A 24,925-nucleotide genomic window follows, 5' to 3' on the forward strand; every position below is an offset into this window, starting at 1 on the left:
GGATGCCTTCCTCCCGTACTAGAGTGCCTGCTTTGGGGGCTGGCTCCACTTCTGATTCACCTGCCTGCTAACGTGCATCCCGGTAGGCAGTGGTGATCATGAGGTAACTGAGCCCCTGACACCTGTGTGGGAAACCCGGATCGTGTTCCAGACTCCAGGGCTCAGTCTGGCCAAACCCAGCATGTGGAGGGTAAACCAGCAGCTGGAAGATCTCTGCATGTCTCTGCCTTTCAAGTAGTAAAGTTTTTAATAATTGTAAATTCAGATTTCTTTCTCCCTTTTTTTTTTTTTTTGACAGGCAGAGTGGACAGTGAGAGAGAGAGAGAGACAAAGAGAAAGGTCTTCCTTTGCTGTTGGTTCACCCTCCAATGGCCGCCGCCGCGGCCAGCACACCGGGCTGATCCGAAGGCAGGAGCCAGGTGCTCCTCCTGGTCTCCCATGGGGTGCAGGGCCCAAGCACTTGGGCCATCCTCCACTGCCTTCCTGGGCCACAGCAGAGAGCTGTCCTGGAAGAGGGGCAACCAGGACAGCATCCGGCGCCCCGACCGGGACTAGAACCAGGTGTGCCGGCGCCGCAAGGCGGAGGATTAGCCTAGTGAGCCATGGCGCCGGCCATTCTTTCTCCTTCTTCTTAACAAGATATCATACCATCTTTGTGCAGTGGTAGCTTGCCTGTGTATTGTCTGAATAACCTCCGACAGTGACATCAAAGGCACAGGGAGAATCCGTTTGATCCAGGTTTCCTCCATCTCAGCAGGAATTTATAGTGAAGTCTCCTTTTCCCAACCCAGAATGCCTGGGTTCTGTTTGCAGAAGTCGTTTAAGGTCGTTTGTCACTCTTCGGCTGTGGTCAATGCATTTATAGTTTTTATGTAGCTTTGCAGAGACTTGGCATATCCTTGAAGAGTTCCTCATGACTTCTTCCCTCTCTCCTCCCAAGTGTTGACTAGCGTCATATCCTAACGACCATGCATGGCCTAAACCACATCCTGAACTTCTCCATGCCCGTCGCATGGTCAGCTCTGTGCCTTGTTAATCATCTTAGCTCTACCAAACACAATACCACCCTTGTTCCTCCTTAAGACTTTAGCCAGTTTAGACCTATTGTTGTTTACCAGTTCTCAGACGTTCTTTGACTCTTAGATTCAGTATTCACTGTTTTCTGCTTATTAATTGTGATACGCCATGGTTCTTTCCAACTCATTCATGTCTGCCTAATGACATAAAAAAACTCCTTTTCTGCAGAGATTGTGCCAAATAATTTTATCCACTACTTTTTGCTCCTTAATTCCTAGCATGGTTTGGAAGACAGAGAATACTCAATAAATGTTTGTTGAGTTGAATTATCAGGGTGTTGACTTTATGAGTTTCCAGATGTTTTGTTGGTTCCTTGTCTTTGCCTAAAGCATTTTCCTTTCCTGCCTAATTACAATAAAATAAATTGCTGGGAGCCCATATTTCTCTGGAAATGCAGAGGTTGAGGTGGGTTTTATGGTAGAGGATCAGATATATATTGTTTTGTTCTACTTTTAAACTGCAGACCACTGAGGCTCCTGAGAGCAAGGAACAGCACCACACCGGAGTCCCTTGGGAGCAAGCCGAGCTCTTAGTAATAGAATTACTAACTACAAATGCCAAATGTGGAAGCCAGAGGCAAGGACTGAGTCACTGCTCCCTGAGTCAGGGAGTTGGAAGCTAGAATGTGGAAGCACCACAGAGTTACAAAATAGTATCCAGGTAGAGAGTATTCCAGGATGGTTTCAGCAATAATCAAATGAGTAGCCCAGAGTTTCCACAAAATTCAAGTTTGCAAAACTGGATCGTGTGCTGGGATTGCCTATGTAGACACAAATGAACTGAGTGAGTGCGGGATGCATGGCTTTGCATAGTGGTGTGGCTGGTGCCTTGCACTCCCTTGCTGGATGCATTGCTCCTCTTTTTACTATGTAGGGTTTAAATCCTGCACACAATGGGCTTTGCCCTTACAGGAGAAAGGCATTTCACAACAGTTCCTTGGCTTCAGACTGTTACATAATGAGTAACCCCAGAGACTCCAGGGTTGTAGTTAGCAGAGCACCTTAGGATTAATTGAGGAAAGGTGTCAGTTAAATGGAAGTCAGTAACATGAGCTGGTGTGAATCCGACTGTTCCAAGGCAGCAAGTATTAGGACGCACCAAGTGTTTATAGTCATCCTTTCCCCCTGGTATAGTTCAACAATTTTAAAGTCTCATTTTGTAGCAGTCCTAAGATAATACTAGAGAAATGTTTGTTAAACATCTTGGTTATTAGTTTTTCCTAATTTATTTCTAAAACATTTACTGGAAAAGAGATAACAAATCTCCTTTGTTTAGCATGTAAAATACTTGAAGAAATAAATATCCTTTCCTGAAATTCAATTTCGATTCTAAATTTTAGGATAAAAGAAAGCTAATTGAAATAACTCAACCACATAAATCAAATTAACTTAAAATTCAAATCTGATTTTTGAAAAATCTCCCAGCAAACAAAGGATAACCTCACATGCATAATGAGGTAGAGGATTAAGACAGCCATTTAGCTAATTCAAGCTAGAAATCCCCTTTCCTGTAACTTTAATTAATATTTTAGGCAAAAGTCCTAAAGTTTAAAATTGATCAGAAAGGCAATGTTGGCTTCTTAAGGACATTTTCATGGGTGTAAACACTGCCAATTTTGCCTTTTTAAAGAGTTTTGTGATTTTTTGTTTTAATACCTGTCACATGCTATTAGGTTTACAGACTTCTATTTTCAACCTTAATTGAAACACCATCTCTGGATAGAGATAGTAGATTGCTTACCAGTTTCAAAATAAGGTAATGTGCCTTGACACTTACAGATCACAAGGTGATCCATAAGCTACAGAAATTTTTGCACATTATCAATTTACCTTTGGACTTTTTGGAAGAGGTTGCTTTTTAAGTCCCATCATTCAAGTGTCTAGTTCACGAAGATATTTAGTAAGCTAAAAGTAATGATGAATGCTGGGTTTAGTGATCCTAAGTTTTCTGTCTTTACTTTTCTAAAGCAAGAAATTTGTCTCTATACAAACTTTAATTACTTATTGTGTTCAGATTACATTAGTAATACACTGTGGTGGTTTTCAAGATTGGTTTCTATCAGAATCATGGAGAAAAATTTTTTTTTAAATCTGCCCATTCAAGTGCCCACCATGCCTGTGCTGAACCTGAATCTATAGTAAGGTGTGTCTTAGATATCCATGAATTATAGAATCCTTCAGGTGAACCTGGTTAACAGTAGGCGAGAGAACCATCCCATGGTGGCTAATTTAGGTAAAACAGAACATACAATTGGACAAAACTTAAATACATTGACACATATATTTCAATGCAAGTATTTAAAGAGTTTCTAGCAATCTTTACATGGATTGTTTGTTGCTTTATTGCCAAGGAGAGGACCTATTTTTTTCATATTTTCTCCACCCTGAGTTTAAGCAAACTGTAATATCATATTAGGGATGGTGTTATTGTTGTAGAATACAAAAATAAAGATGAATTTCTATCAGAAAATACTTCGAAGATCTCCTCTGTGATTAGGGAGAAATTCTAATTTATAAACAGTGCCTGAGGATGTATAAAAACAACAGGAGATTTTCTGAATATTGCTTCATTTGGGGTGAACAAACACAAAAGACAGTGGGAGATCTAATCTATTCACAATGTCCAGAAAATATAAAATGCGTGCATCAAAATAGAAAAAAGAAAATTCTGTCCTTTAAAAGCAAAATTTCAATACCCTAACAAAGTAGTGAGCACAGGGGGGAGTGGTGTTTACAAAGCTACTGTATTTTAAGAATTCTTTTCACTGAGAAATTGAACTGTTCTAAAAGGGACTTTAAAAACAAATTTTTATGAAGGCAAATTCTGACTAACCATTTATTTTCCCCAATTGTTTAACCATTGAAAGGACATTGACATTCTTAACATAATCTATTTCCTGCCCGGAAAAGCCAAAACAAGCTGCCACTGACTCTAGCCCATATAAGTCAGGCAGCACAGAAGTTGCAATAAAGCTGAAATGAGCAGTGCACGGCTCCCTGCCTTAGAATGACTGATGCCTCTCACTCCTGATGCTGATGTCTTAGTAAAGGAGGTGCAGCTAAGATTGCACCCGTCGCACAGACACACTTGTGACGGCTCCCAGTGCCACTGTCTGTCTGTCTTCTAACACCTCATTCGCTGCTCTTCAAGGCAGATCCCTTGACCTAAGCAGATTACTGTAGTTGTATGAAGGACACAGTCAGCTAGCAGGGCTTTTCAAGGAAGAGATTTGGCTCCAAATAGGACACTAAGCTTTTCAGCCTTCTGCTTATTTACCTAGTCAGCAGGATGCAGTGTCTCTGGGTGCTTAGGGGACTCCTGGGGAATCCGGGCAGAGAAACAAAAGAAGTGGCAGCCGCTGCAAATGTGGGAGTCGGTGCCATTAAAGGAAGCAGTTGCTAATAAGGGCCTGTGAGACCTGGGTTTCCTTGGTTTCCATGACAGTTATTAGGTACCATAGAAATTGAATTGTCTCCCACAATGCTCTTAGGGGAGAGGGGGTGGTCCAGTGACAAAACAGTGCAGTTATGACTTGCTGTAAATCGTCCTTTTGAGAATGCAGTACTCCCTGGATTATTGGCTCTGGCGTTTCGTTTACACTCCCCTTTCGGTTTGCTTGACATTTCGGCCAGAAGATCCTGGCTTCTGCTGCACACGTGTCTCAAACACTATTTTTCCCCCCTCTTTGTTTAGACCTGAGCTTGGCAAAGCAAGGATATGAACAAATGTGCAGGTGGGCTACTCAGGGCGAGTGAAGAGAGCAGGCATCCAATCAGGGAGTGGCAACCTGCACACCTGCCAATATGCCCCTGCACCAGATTTCCGTAATCCCGGCTCGGGAGACTGCCAGCAATGGGAGAAGTTCAATGGGCAGAAACAAGGAGAAGAACAAGGAAGTCGAGGTAAGAGGAGGTTTAATTTAATAAAATAAGGGAGCCAAGCCACTCTAGCCCATGCTGCTCTCTGTGCCACAGGACTTGGCTGAGGCTTGAGAGCTGCTGTCTCTGGCTGTCAGTGTAACAGGAGACTGACAGAATCATTGGTACCTGCAGGGACCCATGAACCTTCACCCCTCTTTCCTGAATGGAACCAGATCCATCAGGACATTTGCCACTTGAGAGATACAAACGTCTGCCTCTTTTTCTAAGCAACCCACTGAGTCCCTTTTCATTCTTATGGCTCACAGGAGCTAAGCCTGCTGTTCTGGATTGACTGGACAATGCCGCTGTCCACTTAGGGACAGAGGACTGCTGATGTGTGCTAAGGTTGCTCAGTGTCTGAAAACAGCTCTCCTAACAAAACGACAGGTCTGGGACGTGAAAGCTATGGCACTGAATCCAAAATGTGAATCAGTGCCTCACAGGACCCACTGATCCCCATTCACTGGCAGTGCATGCGTGCGTATGACTTTTGTTACATGCATGTTCACTTGCGTTGTGTTAAGCATTATTTGAAATGCAACGTGGGCTTTGATATTCAACTTATTGCACTTGGACTTCATTTTGTGGTGCAAGTTAGTTGAGCTGTTTGAAAGATGCTGGAAACTTTGTCAAAGGTTTGGAAGAAAGGATTCTGTAGAATGAAGGGTGTTGGGTGAAAATATCGTAAGAGCTGTTGTATCTTTAATAAGGAGCTGGAAATAGAGTGCTGGGGACAGTGATCCTCTTGTCTCTTTAACCTTACCACTGCCAGGTCCTCTTGGGAGGAGGTGAACATTCCTCATTCTCAGATCTGTCTGTGAATTTTTTTTTCTCAAGGTTGGGTACTAGGCAGAGGGAGCTGCAAACAAAACAAAACTAAAGGATATTGGAGTGGCCTGTCAATCAGGGCCTCAGAGGAAGAGAATGCTCACCTTATCTTAGGTATTTCAGTTTGTTGAAAAAATGGAATTAAAAGATAAATTGATTTTGGTGCAAAAATTTTTGTAATTTTTGCATACTATATAAAACTGGGCCTCAGAAAGTTCATGAAAAATGCATATTATGAAAAAACTTTTCATGGAGTTCTAATTTTATTTTTGCCCTGAAATAAACTTATCTTTTATATCCATTTTCCACAAACTTTTTGAAGTCCCCTTGCATATATCCAAATGACAAAAAATATATACAGCTCTGTCTACTTGAATTGGCTTAGCAATGCCATTGGAGAGCAGTGAGTTTTTGAGGTGGCTGGAAGGCAACTTTGCTGACTAATTTGGTGCAAGAGGTCCTTTTGCTTTAGCAAAAGAAATATGTCAATTCAATATTAATGGGAAATATTCTCTGTAGTGTGTCTCTTTCCTTTGATCCTTTGATTATTAGAATATCATAGAGCTGTGTTGAAGTTTATTGGAATGGAGAGGGGAATAAGGGAGTCCCTAATCAGTTCTGAAAATAAGTTTAGAAATGCCAACAGCAATATGTATAAAAGCTATCCATCACTTACTCATAGTCTAGATCTGTGGATACATTTTAAGGTAATTTTGAAAAAAACTCCATGATGAAGACATTGAGGGCAATTTTGTTTAGTATCTGGAGTGATGCTTTTCTGAGCAATATTTGGAAGAGAAAGCACTTTCAAGCCCAGTTCTTCACCAGAAATCTCCTGCTGTTGATTTCTGCTTGGCATGACTCAGATAAAATGAGAATGGCTTATGTGATTCTTGCAAAAAAAATGTATTTTCCATATTGGAAATTATTCTACATCAAGGAAAAAGAGCCACATCTTTATGCAGATACTGGAGTTAATCTATGTATATTAAGCATCCTCACAAATGTTTTAAAGTATTCATATACGAACAGCTGTTTTCATGAGCCAAATATTCTAAAGTCACAGTGGGAGCCAGTGGTCATTCCCAAAGGGGAGATAGGTTAATTGATGAGAAAAAGAAACTCCCAGCCCACATTATTATTTTTTAAACAACATAATTCTGAATATCAAGAAATCAAATAACTCTGAGTTTTCTATAGGATAAAAGTTTTAATTTATAAGTATCTTTGAAACATATTAAATCTTATGTCAGTAAAGTGCTTGCTTTAATTAACTAAGCACGCTGAGAGCTGTAACTGCTCTTTGGAGAGACCAAGAAGCGTACATCCTGCATGTTGGAAAACAAGACTGTTCTGTGCAGTGCTTTTGATAATTTCAACAGCAATTCTGAGAATGTAAAACATTTGGACATTCCCTGAATGATGAACAAAAGGAAACAGCCTCTGAAGTTTGCTTAATGTTGTTTTGCTTATCTTAAAATTATCAAAGAGTGCATATGCACAGTGACCAAAGGATCTAATGTCAGATATAAGAATCTGCTAATTTAAGTGTAAGACAGTTTGATTACTGTTCTATTAGAAATTTAGAGACACTTGAATAAACTAATCCATTAACTTGACATCAGGTTGTTTTAATTTTTTATAGCCATATAAAGAACAAAAACGAAATCAGGAAACTATTAGCTATTGTTACAATCCAAAAGGCCTAGAGTATAAGTAATAAGTAACACATTAATATTTAAAAAATAATTCTAACTTCAAGGTTTATAACACATAAAAATTATGACTTATAATGCATAGCCTAATATTATAATTGCTTCTCTAGTTGGTTAACAATCCTATAATTACAAAAAATACATAAAAACAGAATAGCATGTTATGTCCAGTTGGGGTACAGTTAGTGTTCCTGGTTAGGGAGGGGTGCAGGTTTATCTCCCGGAAACCCCACTTCTGGAGGTTGCTTAGGGATGAAAGGACAGTGCCTCAAACTTGCATCCCAGTCACAATTTTACTGCCAGAACCACGGCCATCAGCTTGAGAGTGGCTACCACTGTTCTCAGTCTGTTTTGAAGGGGACAGTGCTCCGCCCTTTAAAGATTTAGAAAATGTAACTTAATACAGTAGGGCAAATATTTTCATTCATTCCTAGAAATTCTGCGTGTGTGTGTGTGTGTGCGTGTGTACTCACAGATATACACGCGATGGTATGCTTGTGTAGACTTTCCTTAGCAGCATGGCATCAGTGCATAACATGAAATAGTTGGGTTGGGACATAATTTGCTTATACCTTTGGAAAAATCATGGGAGAGGATGCCTTTTGAAAGAGATCCATTGCTCTAGATATTTTTGCCTTTGATTGGGTGTCAGAGTTTAGCTTCTTTAGCTCTCATTTTGCCCACTTTTCTTAGTAGGCCACTTAATCCATTCTTTCATTTTTAGATATGCTAGCACCACTTACTATGCATAATGAATTCACATTCGAAATGTGGGCCTGATAGACATAGGTCTCTTACAGAGGCTGTGAATTTTATTAATCAAATTCTTAGCTCTCTGAGGGTGACTTAATTTCTTACTCTTTATCTGGAAATTGTGATTGTACACATTCCAGTACTTAATAAACTTCCACATACTCTATTCTGGGATTTGTAAGCAGATGTCTGTAAGAGTCACTGTTCACCTGTGCACACCTGTGCACACCTGGTGTCCTACCGAGGCTGCTTCTACCACCGCATTGCATGCTTCCATATTCCCTATCACTGCGGGAGTCAAGTGCAGCTAAGACCACAGAGTTACACAGGAAGAGAAAAGAGACCCTGAGTTCCAGCGTTTCCTTACTAGAGGTGACCACAAGAGGCTATTGTACCTTACACAGCTGGGGGATGGAGGCAGTAAGAACCGCAGTCTCTGTGTGCATTTCTCTCACCGCTTTCCTTATGCTGTGATCTTATTTTCACCTCCATTTTTCTGTATTCTTTTCCCATAAGAACATTTCGTTTCTCTCTGCAGGATACCCCTTTCAGGACCTTCTGCTTGCTTTGCCTGTGACAGACCCTGGGCCATTTTTCCTTTCTCAAAGTAGCTGCGGATCTGTTACTTGGGGGATTCGCATCATGAACTTTAGTGAGCTTAAAAAAGAAACACAGCTTTTTGATTTATATTCTTCATTTCTGAATGCGGTTGGTAGTTATAGACTTGTTAATGCTCATCTTTTAGAGGAAAAACAAGGAAGTTTAAAAAATCATGTTGAATCTCGGAGCCAAAACAGAAATTAGTGTTCAGTCCACTCTGATTTCAAATCCTGTGTCTTCTCTTTATGATTAAGAAACTTAACCTTAGGCAAACTTTACAGAAACAAGGGATCTTAGAATGTCCCTGCCGGAGCCGCGGCTCACTAGGCTAATCTTCTGCCTGTGGCGCCGACACCCCGGGTTCTAGTCCTGGTCGGGGTGCCGGATTCTGTCCCAGTTGCTCCTCTTCCAGGCCAGCTCTCTGCTGTGGCCCAGGAGTGCAGTGGAGGATGGCCCAAGTGCTTGGGCCCTGCACCCGCATGGGAGACCAGGAGGAAGCACCTGGCTCCTGGCTTTGGATCGGCCGACCGTAGTGGCCATTGGGGGGTGAACCAATGGAAGGAAGACCTTTCTCTCTATCTCTTTCTCTGTCTAACTCTGCCTGTCAAAAAAAAGTTCTTTATCCTAATTCCAACACTGAAACCCATAGAAAATAACGAACTTGCCAGAGTCTTGTGTCTACTTAGTGGTGAACTAGAGACAGACACACAGGCTGTCTTCTTTTTGTTTGTTTGTTTATTTATTTATTTATTTTGACAGGCAGAGTGGACAGTGAGAGAGAGACAGAGAGAAAGGTCTTTCTTTGCCGTTGGTTCACCCTCCAATGGCCGCCGTGGCTAGCGCGCTGCAGCTGGCACACCGCACTGATCCGATGGCAGGAGCCAGGTGCTTCTCCTGGTCTCCCATGGGGTGCAGGGCCCAAGCACATGGGCCATCCTCCACTGCACTCCCTGGGCACAGCAGAAAGCTGGCCCGGAAGAGGGGCAACTGGGACAGAATCCGGTGCCCCGACTGGGACTAGAACCCGGTGTGCCGGCACTGCAAGGCAGAGGATTAGCCTAGTGAGCTGTGGCGCCGGCTAACAGGCTGTCTTCTTTAAAAATGAGTTGTGTTTGAAAGGCAGAGAGACAGAGCAGACAGATCTCCTATTTACTGGCTCACTTTCCAAAAGCCTGAAACAGCTGGGGATAGGCCAGATTGAAGCTGGGAGCTAAGGACGCCATCCAGGTATCACATGTGGATGGCAGGGGACCCAGTGACTCCAGCCATCACTGTCTGCCTCCCAGGGTGCAGGACATTAGGTGGCTGGCTGCTCAGCGGAGCCAGGACTAGAACCCAGGCCCCTGGATACGGGAAGCAGGCATCTCAATGGTGTCCTAACTGCTACAGCAAACCTGTGCTCACACAGGCCTCCCGACTGCCAGTGTCCCACCTTTTCTACTTTTCCGTATTTAGCAGGGTTTGTTGTTTGTTACAAGACATGAAGTTAGAATCCCTAAAGAGTTCATGTAACTCCCAAAACCCTAACCTCTGAATGGTGGAGTTTCGATTTCTTGTTGTAAAATGTCTGACTCACAAGGTCTGGTGGGATATACAACAGAGCCTATTTATAGAATGTAACCAGAATTCCTTTTACCAGAACGCTGAGACTATAGGGACTTCCAAGAATGGCACAGTAGTTTAGGAGGGAGCACACCGGGCTGACAGTAAGGATGTCTAAAATCGAAAAGCCCTTTGGCCATGAGCAAATCACTCATTTATCTCTTAAGTTTGCCTCCTTCAGAAAAAAATACATTTGAACTAGATATTATTTCAAAAGTATGAATTTTTAGTTGTGTCTGACTTTTAAAAGATAGTTGTTTGGCCATCTACTCTGGGCACACCAAGGCACATGTGCCTGAACAGGGAGGACTCCCCTCCACCGGCATTGCTTATTTTGGCTATGTCACCCTTTCTTCCTCTGCTAACAGTGTTCAGAGACACCAGCCCTCCCCGTTCTCAGACACGCGAGTTGAGATAGGCCTTGATGACATTAAAGCACTTGATAAGCCATGATACACTATCATGGCAACTGGTTCAGGAGTGGATGTGTAACTCCATCAGAATCCAAGGCCACATTGAGCCTTTGCTGTTTTTAGGGGGAAGCGAAGCATCTGGGCTGGGCTTCTGTCGCTCCCCCTCTTCGTGGAGGAACGACACAGGACCCTGAGCTGTTCTTTCGTCTGCTCGGCCCTCCCCGGGTTTGCTGCTGGTTCTTCCCGGGTTGGCTACCGTCCCTTCCACCTCCGTGGAGGGGCGGGCCCTCCTGCCACTTTCCCCACTTCCGCGGGGGAGCGGCACACCGCCGGCCGGCTCTCTCGGGGGCTGCTCAGATGTTCCTCAGGTGTTCCTGGTGCATGGTGTCTCTCTCCTCCTTTATAGTCCTCTTCCGCCAATCCCAACTCTGCTACCCACACGCCGAGCACGCTGCTCTCCTCCAATCAGGAGCAGGATCAGCTCCTGCAGGTCATCACTCAAGTTGGCGAGAGGCAGCTGCGTAGAAGCTGTTTCCTCCTCTCCCAGCGCCATATTGTGGGAGAGCAGATGCATAGAATAAGTCTTAATTCCAGTAACCTAGTCTAGTCCGAGTTGCTCCCCACAGGCTTCCTCTCTTCTCATAGGTGGATAATACAAGGCCCTTCGTCTGGATCTGGATACTGTGAGAGAAAGGTATAGCTTCAAGGGGAACACAGATGCTTGTGATGTTGAAGCTGGCTTGGAAAAAGGCAGAACACTGAGGCGGGAAAAAGCAGTTTCAGAGTGACATTGGTTGGGCCAATGGAACAGTCCTTCCGAGTAAACAACTCTTATTCAAAATGAGACACCTTCCAATGAACTAATTCAATGCATGTCCTTTATTGTTTAAGTCTTTGGGGTTGAGGAAGGTGGGGTGTTACTGTTGCTTATGACATGAAGGGCCCGAAATGATACTTGGCATAAGTGCAGTTGCAATAGTTTGCTACTTATGTGGCAACTGACTTCTGAGACTGTGGATTGCTAGTATCTGGTAAAGCAATGCCAAACGTTAGATTTGCATCAACCCTGTAGAGACTGCCTGTACACAGCGCATGCAGGTTAATGCTGTATGTTAACCAAGGGAAGTGCATCGTTAGCAGGTGTGAGTCTGACGCTAAGGGGAGGATGCCAGGAGGCACACAGGCTAATTCTCTTTTCCATTGCTCTAGAAGAGCACTTTCCAACTACTCTCCTGAGTCGAAATGGAGTCCCATGTGCTTAGAAGGAATTCCACTGAGTCTGCTAATAGAATCACAATACGTCCATATAATGAAAGCCAGGAAATTTCCACATTATTATTTGCTTTCAGCAATGAAATTAGCATAATTCACTTTAATTTTTCTTGTTTAAAACAGATGTTGTGGGTAATTGAATTAATTAGTAAGATTGAAAACCACATTTTATTGACTATTAAATGAAAGCAAATAGTACTTGCTGACACACCTGGTCAGTAGTTTTTAAAATTGTGGCCTCAATTAAACAGGTAGATTGTTAAAACTCCTCCCTGGTGTGGATCTTTAAAAAAAGTATGATAAATTCATGGCTGACTTAACAGAACTCCTTGTGGTCATTGGGTTTGAAAGATGTTGAACAAAAATCTTGGTGTGGAACTGTCTGAGAGCAGGTGTAGCTATGCTTGTTTTATTAATCAGGATGTTGAGAACTTGCTGATTATCTAGCATTTAACTCAATTCTTTGCAGTACGGAGAGAGCCCTAACAATGCCAACTTGGGTTTAGAAATCCTCACTTTGAGGTCTCACTGGAGGAGTGTTGCTCATTCAGAGGACTGGCACTCTGAGCCATTTGCAGCAGTCCTCATATGAAGATGAGCAATGACATCTGTTCGATCCTTATTCTCTTCACTCTCTGTGCAACTCCGTTCAATAATTGAAAGAGGCATGACATGAGGGTAGGACACTGCTCTGAAAGAGGGACAAGGAGACTGAAGGAAAGGACAGAGTGCTCATGGGCGCTGGGAATCTGACATTTTGACTTTTCTGCTTCTCATCTTTCATTTCAATTACCCTCCTCATCAACGTGTGTGCAAATCCGGAAAACCAAAGCATCCAGGGGTCTCTTCGTCCAACCACTGCCAAGGGGTACCTGGTTTCTGATACAATGGAGCAGGCTGCATTCTTTAGGATTCATACTTGTGATGTCAACCTGAATAAAAGGAAGTTTTCTAGAGCAACAACAAAATTCTGGCACCAGGAACCCATGGGATGGGTAATGCTGCAGGTATAGCTAGCGAATGAAGTTTCTGGGTGAGAAGCAGAGGAAACAAACATTGGTTAAGTGAGGGATAACTATACAATCTCACACATGGTCAGATTCTTTGCAGACAGAAATTATTTCTACCTAAACAGGTTTATGCCTAAATAACCTGAATATGGTGGTGTATACCTTTGAATGCTTACTGGCTAGAAGTTGTATTTTGAAGTTATATAGACTTAGGTCTTTAACACAGTTTTACTTGAAAATTTTATTCAAAATTAATGATTATAAACTTTTAAAATATATTTGAGTTTTGTTACTCTAAATTTTCTAAAGCTTTCTAAATTCAAATTATAATATATTATTTTAACTTAAAACTACTTTCCATTTACTATGTAACTGCTACCGTAGTTCATTCAAGTTTTAGAAGTAATTTCTGCCTGCAGTTAGCCAATTTACATGGTGATGGATTCACTTTTGACTGTCGGTGTTGCCATCTGACTCAGGCATTCTGTCTGGATTCCCTGGAGAACTTAAGAGAAACTTCATGCTCTAGAGTTAGAAGGTATCTCATGCTGTGCATGACTGCCTATGCTGGGAAGCTTTGGGGTTAGGTGGTTCAAAGCATGTATCTGAAAAGAGACGGATCGGGTTCATACTGGCATGGGCCACTTCCGACCTTGGAACCCCAGCTAGGTGCCTTAATATCTGAGTGCCTCTGTGTCCTCATATGCAAAATAGTGGCAACTATCAGGACTACCGGAGTTACTCTTTCTAAGGTGCTAAGAAGATATGGTTGTACACTATGGAAATCATTAAGGGCTTAAGTGTGGGGAGCAACTCGGACTAGACTGTTATTGGAATTAAGACTTATTCTATGCATCTGCTCTCCCACAATATGGCGCTGGGAGAGGAGCTTCTACACAGCTGCCTCTCACCAACTTGACAAGCTGCAGGAGCTGCTCCTGATTGGAGGAGAGCAGCGTACTCGGCGTGTGGGTAGCAGAGTTGGGATTGGCGGAAGAGGACTATAAAGGAGGAGAGAGACAATATGCACCAGGAACATCTATCTGAAGGAACACCTGTGCAGCCCCCGAGAGAGCCGACCGGCGGTGTGCCGCTCCCCCGCGGAAGTGGGGAAAGTGGCAGGGGGAACCGCCCTTCCACGGAGGTGGAAGGGACGGTAGCCAACCCGGGAAGAACCAGCAGCAAACCCGGGGAGGGCCGAGCAGACGAAAGAACAACGCAGGATCCTGTGTCGTTCCTCCGTGAAGAGGGGGAGCGACACTTAAAAAATAAAAATTATTCATTAATCAATTCCTTTTTGAGCATATTTTTCATCAATATGTTTATTATTCTAAATGAGTATGACTCGTTAACTAACCCATATCTTTCTTGTGATGAGGAAACATTTAAAGTTTCATGACTTACAGATTTTTGTTTGCCTGAATAAATGAAATCTAACCCTTGCTGCTTTTTTTTTTTTTTTTGATAACTTGACATCCATGTCTTAGTTGTTGAACCAAGGAATTTCTAGTGAAAAATGTGTAGAGAAATATATGTTGTCTTTGGCTTCTGTTCCATGTGCATATTTGCCAAGGGTTCTTACTTACATAAGAGTTTTCATTTTGAAGATTTTAGTACTGTAACTATTGATTACTTTGATCATCCCTTTTACTGTTCTTCATCTTTGTATCAATCATGCTCTTGATTTCCTTTTACTTTACCGATTTTTTCAGTTTTAGGAAGGGTAGGCCATACTATGAAAAGCCAAAATAACCAATTTTATTGAATGAAAAATCACTGTAACTTTATTTGCATAGGATTATTTTGTGACTGAGTAATTGGAGAAATTATCATTTTCCCCACTTTTATAAATTACAATGGAGCTTTTCTTATTGTACTGAACAGTATTTTAAAAAGTCTTAACTGCACAATGATGGCTTTGTTGTTGAACCTACAGCATTTATCTGAGATACAGGCCTACTTTAATTCTACCCAAATTGCTTTGTCAAAGATTTTTTTCTTTTGATACTCTTTGGGTATAACAATGTTTGTAAAATCAATAAAATGACTGTTAGAGAAGAAATGCCTAAGAAAAAGCCAATGCACTGAATTTGAATTGGGATAATAGAATATGAGATAGTTGGGATGTATTTGTAAGGGCTGGTTCACATTGTAGATGATGTCTAGTAACAGTAACTCTCTTTGTTTCATGCCAACTAAACAGTGACCATTTCCCCCAACTATGGAAAGCTATGGAAAGCCTGGGCTTTCTTGCCTTGAATGTTGATGGCTATGTATCAAGCTACTAATCAGGTTTTGTTCTCTTCTTGAATTTGGCAATAATACATTCTTGAAAACCACATTAACAGATAATTTTCCTGGCTGACTACTTAAATAAATGTGCTATGAAAGTAAAAGGAGGCTGGCGCCGCGGCTCACTAGGCTAATCCTCCGCCTTGCGGCGCCGGCACACCGGGTTCTAGTCCTGGTCGGGGCGCCGGATTCTGTCCCGGTTGCCCATCTTCCAGGCCAGCTCTCTGCTGTGGCCAGGGAGTGCAGGGGAGGATGGCCCATGTGCTTGGGCCCTGCACCCCATGGGAGACCAGGAGAAGCACCTGGCTCCTGCCATCGGATCAGCACAGTGCGCCAGCTGCAGCGCACCGGCCGTGGCAGCCATTGGAGGGTGAACCAATGGCAAAGGAAGACCTTTCTCTCTGTCTCTCTCTCTCTCACTGTCCACTCTGCCTGTCAAATAAATAAATAAATAAATAATAATAAAAAAAAGTAAAAGGAAGGTTCTTTTCTAATTCCATCATTCCCATCATGAGTAGTTTCAAGTATATCTCAAATATTTATGATTGTCATCATTATTGTTGTAGTTAATAACTATTGAATGTTTGCTCTGTGTTAAGTAGGCACTGTTTTATGTGCTTTTTTATATGCTCATCCTCATTGCTATTTCTATGTAATGAATTGCCCCCAAGTTTAATGAGTTAAAACTACTACTATATAATGCTCATGAATAGTCTGGATCAGAAATTTGAATAATACCCAGTGGGGTGCTTGCCTGTATGTGGTGGTGATTCCAAGTCTGTGACTCTGGGGGTGACTCGAATGCTGGAGATTGCAGTGATCTGAAAGTCCATGCACTCAGATGTTGGACGACTGAGATGTAAGGATGAGAGGAGTAAGACTGCCAACCAGAACACCCTTGTGCCATGTCTCCATGTGTCTTCACATCTTCACAAGGTGGCCCTTTGGGGTAGTCAGAATTCTTACTTGAGATTGAAGGTTCTAAGTGGGAGTTTGCAGCAAAGAAATACGAAACTTCTTCACTTTTCTCAAACCCAGCCTCACCTAAGGGGTAGCTTTAAGTGGTCAAAGCAGTGGCTAATTTACTTACGCAGATGCAGAGAGTGATGTATATCCCCTCTTTTGATACAAGTTGTATCAGATGATTTAAGGCTCCTGTTTTAAAACCTCCATAGTTTTGCCCAGAGTCCACAATTATTTACATTCTTCCCTTTGCATTCTAGAGTGCAAAATACAACTATTCCCTAACCCCAAACTTCTGAAGTCTCACATTATTTTGTTCCCAACCACAAGTCCAGGACCTTGTCATCCAGGTTCTCTAGCTGCAGGTGAGGCATCCTGGTACAGTGCCGGCACAGCTACTTTCAATCTGAAGACCCATAAGTAAAGAGACACGGTGTCTGTTCTCTGTACACTAGTGTGTTGGATGACCTCCAGTCACATCCTATTCAAAATGGAGGGAAAGCAGCACACAGCTGTCACCAAGTCATAGCAGTTCTGAAATCTAGCTTGACGCTTGTTCTGAATTCTTCAACTAGAATCTACATCCCAAAAAAGAGTTTTTCTTGCTTGTTTTGAGGTTCTTGGTTCTGTCTTCTGTCTCTTGTTTCCTTCCTCTGACTTACTGCTTTGCTGTAGCTATGACCTATACTTCAAACAAGAAGTCTGCTCAGGTTTGCTTCACAACGATGGCAAGTCCAAAGGTGTCTTTTCTTTTCAATCCCTTTCAATCCGGGTTGATCAATTTCTTTAAACACTTTATGGATTCCCTGTGTGTCATTGATAAAAGCCAAACCTCCAAGTCTTTCTGAGATAAGCTCTTCTTTACTTTAGCTTCCTATGTCCTTAACCTTCCTGTAATCCATTTTGCTTAACAGAAGGGGCCACCTGGGATATTCTTAAGATTCTTGGAAGAAGGTGGGCATTGTAATGCAGTGGGTTAGGATGCCACATGGGATGCCCTATATTACAGAACCAGATCAAGTCTCAGCTACTCAGCTTTCTATGCCTCATCCTACTGAGAGGCAGCTGGTGATGACCCAAGTGCTTGGGCACCTGCCACCCATGTGAGAGACCTGGATGGGGTCTGGGCTCCTGGCTTGGGCTTCTCCCAGCCCTGACTGTTGTGTGCATTTGAGGAATGAACCAGTGAAGCAAAGATCTTTCTCTTCTTGTCTCTCTCGCTCCCTCTCTCATTGTGCCTTTTAAATAAATATTAAAGTGGAAAAGAGCAGCCAGCACTGTGGCATAGTAGATTAAGCCTCTGTCTGTGGTGCCAGCATCCCTTATGGGTGCTGGTTCAAGTCCTGGCTGCTCCACCTCTGACTCAACTCCTGCTGTTGGCCTAGGAAAGCAGTGGAATACGACCCAACTGCATGGGCCCCAGACCCACATGGGAGACCTGGAGGAAGCTCCTGGTTCCTGGCTTTGAATCAGCCCAGCTCTGGCCATTGTGGCCATTTGGGGAGTGACCCAACAGATGGAAGACCTGTTTCTCTCTCTCTCCTTCTCTCCTTGTAAATCTGCCTTTCAAATAAATAAATCTTTTTTGAAAAAGTGAAAAAAAAATCTTAGAAGGCTTTGTCTCTTTGAGGGCATTTAGAAAGCACTGCTTCAGTCTATATGCTCTTAGTGAAAGGTTTATAGACCCACTCCTTCTCTTTCTATAGTTGAATCCACTCTCATTGCATCAGACAGGTATGTTAGTGACTACTTTGTACAACAGGCTAATTGAGGCTGAGTGATAAAAAGTGATGCAGTTCATGAAGTAATCATCCCTTGCCTTCATTTATTTTTATTTTTATTTTATTTATTTGACAGAGTTAGTGCGAGAGACAGAGAAGAAAGGTCTTCCTTCCGTTGGTTCACCCCCCAAATGGCTGCTACAGCTGGCACTGCGCTGATCCGAAGCCAGATGCTTCCTCCTGGTCTCCCATGTGATGCAGGTGCCCAAGCACTTGGGCCATCCTCCACTGCCCTTCTGGGCCACAGCAGAGAGCTGGACTGGAAGAGGAGCAACCAGGACTAGAACCTGGTGCCCATATGGGATACCGGCGCCGAAAGCAGAGGATTAACCTAGTGAGCCACTGTGCTGGCCCCGCCTTCATATTAAAAAAAAAAATACTTATTTATTTGAAAGGTGGAGTTAGGCTGAGGCAGAGAGAAATAGAGAGAGAGAGAGAGAGAGAGATCCTCCATCCACTGGTTCATTCCCCAAATGGTCACAATGGCTAGTGCTGTAACAGGCTGAACCCAGAAGCCTAGAATTCCATTTAGGTCTCCATGTGGGTGACAGGGGCCTAAGCTCAGGGGCCATCTTCCACTGCTTTCCCAGGCACACTAGCAGGGAGCATGAGTTGGAAGCAGAGTAACCAGGACTTGAACCAGTGCCCATATGAGATGCCAGCTTTGCAGGTGGCAGCTTAACCCACTGTGCCACGGTGCTGGCCCTGTCCCTCAGCTTCTTCTAACTCCTAGAGATGAATGCAGAATTGGTATTTTCCCTAGAGATGAATGGAGAATTGGTATTTTCCCTAGAGATGAATGGAGAATTGGTATCTTCCGTGAGGCATTTTCTTAATTTGAGATTTTTCTGCTTCAGGAGATTGGAGAAAAGGATATAGTTTCATTTCTAAACCCAGAAAGTCCTTAGAATTTCCTCCAGATTTGTTTGAAAACAGCAGTTTCCTCTCAGTTTGTGTCTCCATTGGTATCTTAGCAAATGCTGCCTGGATACCCCTGAGCTATTTTACCCATCAGAAGTGAGAGGGTCGCCACACTTCGTGTCACTAGCAACGGTCAGTTCCACTTTGGCTATTCCTCCGACAGTTTCTTCCCAGTGTTCTTACTCCTGATTAACAATCCCCATGAAATCTTTCCCGTCCGCACTACAGTTTCCTCAAGGTCTGAATTAGTTCTCCAGAGAAGCAGGAACCGTAGGTGAGGAACGTGGGATTTGTTGTAAAGACTTGGCTCACGCACTCAAGGGAGCCGAGGAGTCCCAGGAGCTGCAGTTGGCAAACTGCAGATCCGAGTGTATTATCCAGGGTTCTGCAAACAGAAGGAGGCAGCAGGATTTCTACGTAGATGTATGGAAAGGGCTTTAGTGGTGGAATTGGCTCGTGTGATGTGGCACCTGAAAATCCCCCCTATAGTCATCTGCAGGCTGGAGCCTCTGGTGTGTGGGTATTGTGGCTCATTCCAACTGTGAAGGCCTTGGAACTGCGAACCTGATGGTTTAATTCTTAATGCAAGACTAAAGCCTCAGTACCCAGGGAGGAGGTGTTGGTTGGTGTAAGTGCTAGAATCCAAAGGCCGGAGAGCTGGGAACTCTGATGTCCCAGGCATGAGACCAACCTGTCCCAGCTCCCAGGGAGCCCAGTTCACTGTCTGCATTTATCTTCTCTGGGATCCTAGTGAATTGATGGTGCCCACTCACATCAAGGCCGAGTCTTCTCTACCAAGTTCACTCAGTCCCACATGCTAGCCTTCTCTGCAAATACTCTCAGACATGTCCAAAGTAACAGTTTTCCAGCTGTCTTCTTTATACCAATCAAGTTGCCTAAAATGAACCAATCACAGCAGGAGAGCTGCTGGTTTAAATTCAGTTTAGGAACTGGGAGGCTTGAGTCTCGAGAAGACCCATTTTCTTGTTTGAATCCAAAGGCAGGAAGAGATCATGTCCCAGTTCAAGTAGTAATGCTGGTGGAGTTCCTGCTTACTTGGCTTTTTGTTTTATTAAGGTGTTCCATTTTTTGTAAAAAAAAGTATTTATTGATTTGAAAGGCAGAGTTACAGAGAGGCAGAGGGGGAGAGCTCTCCCATTTAGGAGAGACCCACTGCCCCACCAGGATGTACTTGAACAGGAAGCTGGAATCAGGAGCAGAGCCAAGAGTTGAACTCAGACGTTGTATATGGGATGCAGGTGTTTCAAATGACATCTTAATGTCCTACCTACCCACCAACCTTATTTTTTTTTTAATCTGCATTTTATAGGTCAGGAATCTAGGGCCAAGTAAAGTGTGTTTCTTTCTCCAAAAATATTAAGAGACAAATTTATGTTATAAATCCAGAAATTCGGACTCTAGATGCAGTATTTAAAGTCATTATATTACCTTTCTTTTTTTTTTCCCCAGTGTACTATACAGAAGGTATGCTTTGGCATCCTAGACCTTAGGAAAATTCTCTTCCATTTAAAATTGTTCAGTGATTCAACATTTATAAGTGCTAATAGCAGTCAGAACGCTAGGGGCATGTGTGGTCCAGCAGGTTAAGCTGGCATTGGGATGCCTGCACCCCATATGGAAGTGCTGCTTTGAGTGTAGGCTGCTCTACTCCATCTAACTCCCTGATAGTGTACCTGGGAGGCAGCAGATGATGGTCCAGTTAGCTGAGTTCCAACACCCACGTCCAAGAACCAGATAGAGTCCTAGGTCCTGGCTGTAGGCTATGGTGGCCATTTGGACAGTGAACCAGGGATGGAAGTACATTATTCCTCTCTCTCTCTCTCTCTCTCTCTCTCATTCTCTGCCCCCTCAAATAAATCTTTATAAAGAGAGTTAAAACACTAGGCTCACAACTAAGGATATATTTGTGTTTAAGAGAAACATAATAACAGTAAAGTGAAAAACAAAAACATGGTTTTGTCTTGATGCAGCATAAAGTCTCACTTTTCATGATCTGAGAACCCTTATTTGTTATTTTTTGCAACAAATCCTTGTTAATTTTTAACATGAAGATTTACTTTTACCATGGGTTTGTTCTTTATCACTGTGGAGAATTAACTGCCTCAATGACCCTTATTTGTTTTATTGTATTCAAGGCCTTTGGTAGCACCCACAAATACTGTTTCTGGGCTTTGCTATGTGATTCCTTGGCCAGCGGCAGAAGAGGATAAATGATGGAAGCTGAGCGTTGAAGCATATTTGTATATTAGCAATTGCCCTATTGCTTTTCCTGTAGGGTAGGTAAGGCTTCAGTATCTATTGGAATGTGAGAGACATCTAGCCCAGTCACTCCTGTTGCCTCCAGCCAACAGTTAGGAGGCATGTGAGTGATGCTAAGACCAACCATCGCCCAGCTTATAGTAGACAGAAGAGTGAACCTTGCTGAGGTTCTTTGAGCCTGACCCAGGCTGAAATACCCATCAGAATCATGTTTAAAGCCACTGATTTCAGGGTCATTACACAGTGGAACACTGTTGCAATGGTCCTGTTTGAAATCTATGTTCAGGTTTTCTCTTGTAGGCATGGCTTTGCACATGATAAATTGTAGAGCTGGTTCTGACAGTCCCTCAAGAAGTTAAATGCAGATTTTGTTTGCCGCAATGTTTTCTGAAAGGGTATGGCAATCTATTTTAATACCACATTTACATTTAGAAATCATCTTTGCCATTGCTAGGTTGGTTAATTTCAGCTGCTAAATTAACTTTACAACCAAAACAATTACACTGATAGTGACTAATTCTGATTCTTCTAAATAGAACCTATTTGTTTCTATACCTAATAGAGCCCTGTAAGTATGCGTATTTAGTACAAGTAACCTTGTAATATAAATAAATCTAGAACGTAAAGGTACAGTGTACTTTAAATTTTTAATTGAACAGCTTCAAATGAAAACTGTAAAATCCTTCTGGAAGCACACTTTGGTGAATTCACATTTAACCATTTTTATCAGTGTTTTGAGTAAGAATGCAAATGGCCTTATATGAGGGGTCTTCAAAAATTAAAAGGAAATGCATACTATTAAAAACTACGCAGATTCTCCAAATCAGTCCTGGTCTAGCCAGCATTTGCTAACTCATTCAGTTTGTGTGTCAACCTTGAATACTTAATCTATCCTCACTTCTGCCAACTTTCTTAATACCATTGCATTTCCTGCTGTGTATGGAGGAGCTCTCTATGAGCTTTGGTTTTGTAGAACCTTCACTGACAGAGCTAATCCAACTGGCAAACCAAAAATGATAAACTGGAATTAGTCTACTGTAAACCACTACAATTAAGTTACACATAATACAGTTGTTCTGCTGATTTTCTCTGGGTTTTCTGTGGTCAATAACCAGGGGCTTTTCTTCAGTTTGGGGCACAGTAAGCTCATTTCTGCCTCAGGGATTGAAACTTGCTGTTTTCATTTACTGATAATGCTTTCCCCCTGATTCTTTGTCTGAATGGCTCTCCCCATCTGTCTGAATTTATCTGAAATAACACTGCAACACGCTGCCCTAGGCTCTATCTCACTACTTGTTTTTTTTTGTTTGTCTTCATTAATAGGGGTCTCTCTCTAAAAGTTCCTTCTCTGTCTGTTCATCCTTGAATGTGAGTTGCATGAGGCAAAGCTTTATTTCTCTGCAGTGAAAGCCACCGTGCCCAGATCGGAGCTGACACATTGGAGCCCTGGAGTAAGTATTATTTGTAGAATGAGGAAATAATATTTAGGTCTAATGAGACAATAGCCACACTCCAGTCTGTACTGTTCAGAACCTGCACAGCTATTGTGTTGCATTTTAAATACTGTTGACAAGCTAAAGAATTCTAGAAAGTGGACGAGCAAGGTAGTTTAAGAGACTTGGAACATTTTTCTATAAAAATCTATTTCAGGGACATATCTTGGTGTGTCTTGGAGACTTTTGAAGTAGCTGCAGAGTTGAGCTTAGGTAGAGAGATTAAATGTGTTCTGTGTAGAATGCACAACCTGGAATGTATAGAACATTGCCAGAGTTGACAGTAAGCTAGATTAAAGGTAACCAGTGTCTTATTTTTCAGATAAAGAAAAATAAACCCAAAGTATTTATATAAAAATGTGCCCCGGAATATGATGGATCTTGAGACAGAGATAAAACTGGAATCCAGATGTTCTGATTCTCGTGGTGGTGTTCCTTACACCATAGTTTTCTTCCTTTCCACCTATTATCATTATTGCAAATACTTAAAAGTCCCATCCATTCATCGTCCACCCGCCCAGCCATTCATCCAACATTTATTGAGTGGTATCTATATAGATGACTAATCTGTTATGAAAAAGCTAATGGATAACTCAGTGTATTTCCCAGGTGGCCCCATTGGCTGTAGGGTCCTTGAGGATCCATGGGAGAACAGTTAATGGAAGATTCTTTGTTTATATAGTTTGACTTGAAGATCTGTTGGGTCCTGTTTCCGTATTTTTTAAAACTGTAAATATAAACATTCATACTGTACAACTTTTCAAAATGCTAGAGTATCTTAAAAGTACCTACCATGTGCCTAACACTACAAAGAGATATGAGCATCGGAAACTTTCAGGTGTAATGCCGTGAGTGTGGTCCAAGTCATTGTACTTTCTTTAGCGGCTTTGTCTCAGGCCCTTTGAACCTGTGAGACCTGCGGGCTCCAGTTCTAACTATCACCCTCCTGCCTACCTCCTTCAAGTTTCCTTTGGTGAATAATGAAACTTTTTTTTCAATATAAACCATGCATGTTTTTAAAGTTTATTGTATTTATGTGAAAGATAGATCTCTCATCTGCTTAGTTCACTCTCTAGATGCGAACAGTGGTCAGGACCAGGCCAGAAGCTGGGAACTCAGGCTGAGTCTCCCAGCGTGGAGGCAGGAATCCCAGTGCTTGAGCCCACGCCTGAAGCCCCCAGGGTCTGCATTGTCAAGGAGCTGGGATCAGGAAAGGAGGCAAGAGTCAAACCTAGGCACTCCAGTAAGGGCTGTAGGCATCCCGCGCTGCACCTGAACCACCGCACCAGGTGCTAGCCCTAACCTCGCTTATTGAAACAGGTGCTTCCTTGCACAGTTTCAGACTATGTTACCATTGTGTTTGTTGCTGTTTGCCTTAAACCTTCCCCCCAAATATGTTTTATGAACTGAATCCTACTATATTGAATAGTATCATTTCTATGCCATTCCATGTTTCTACTTGAATCTGCTTATTTTTGTTGAATAAGAAATGCAGTATTGGGCTGCACTGCATTAAGTTTAAGCAGAGCTGTGTCATAGAAACATGAATGCATGTGGCATATATATCTGTTTCATGTCATTTATTATGATCTGTTGCCTGTGCAGATGGACTGCAGCATATGTTAAGTTTATCGCTGGAGATAAATAATGAAAGGATGAACTTACAGTCTGAAGGAAACCATCTTTACTTTTACATTAAACCCAACTTATTTAAGAAAAACAAAACAGGAAACAATGTTAAGAGAAATGTTCCTGTTGTCCTGTCTTGTAGCAACTTTATTAGCAAGAATCAATACCCCCCAAAGTATCATTCCCTCCCTGAAATATATCACCACTCTGACAGAGATCTCTCTGAACACATTTAAAGCATCCTCATTCCAGCAAAAATGTGCTTTAACTTGTAGAAAATGCTATAGGGAACATACAGAATTTCACCACGTTGCACTTAAATTTCTCTTACTTGAAAGAGTACTCCTAAATATTGAGTTTAGAGCAAAATATGAAA

At 42.4% G+C, this 24,925-nt stretch overlaps 1 protein-coding gene across 10 annotated transcripts in view; it reads left to right on the forward strand.

The window, feature by feature from the left end:
- The window catches only part of MARCHF1 (membrane associated ring-CH-type finger 1), a 1,003,118-nt gene that overhangs the window by 446,901 nt on the left and 531,292 nt on the right, over positions 1–24,925 (forward strand). For 6 of the 10 annotated variants that reach the window (XM_070047277.1, XM_051831697.2, XM_070047279.1 and 3 more), the window contains exon 3: positions 4,771–4,979. The exons of 3 other annotated variants lie outside the window; for them this stretch is intronic. In XM_070047277.1, coding sequence (XP_069903378.1) covers positions 4,881–4,979 — 99 coding nt within the window. In that variant the 5' untranslated portion in view covers positions 4,771–4,880. Of the gene's footprint in view, positions 1–3,158; positions 4,529–4,770; positions 4,980–24,925 lie in introns of those variants that run through there. One more of the 10 variants, XM_070047278.1, reaches the window with a different exon arrangement.

The sequence above is a fragment of the Oryctolagus cuniculus genome, chromosome 8 (assembly GCF_964237555.1).
Source record: "Oryctolagus cuniculus chromosome 8, mOryCun1.1, whole genome shotgun sequence".
Classification (NCBI taxonomy): domain Eukaryota; kingdom Metazoa; phylum Chordata; class Mammalia; order Lagomorpha; family Leporidae; genus Oryctolagus; species Oryctolagus cuniculus.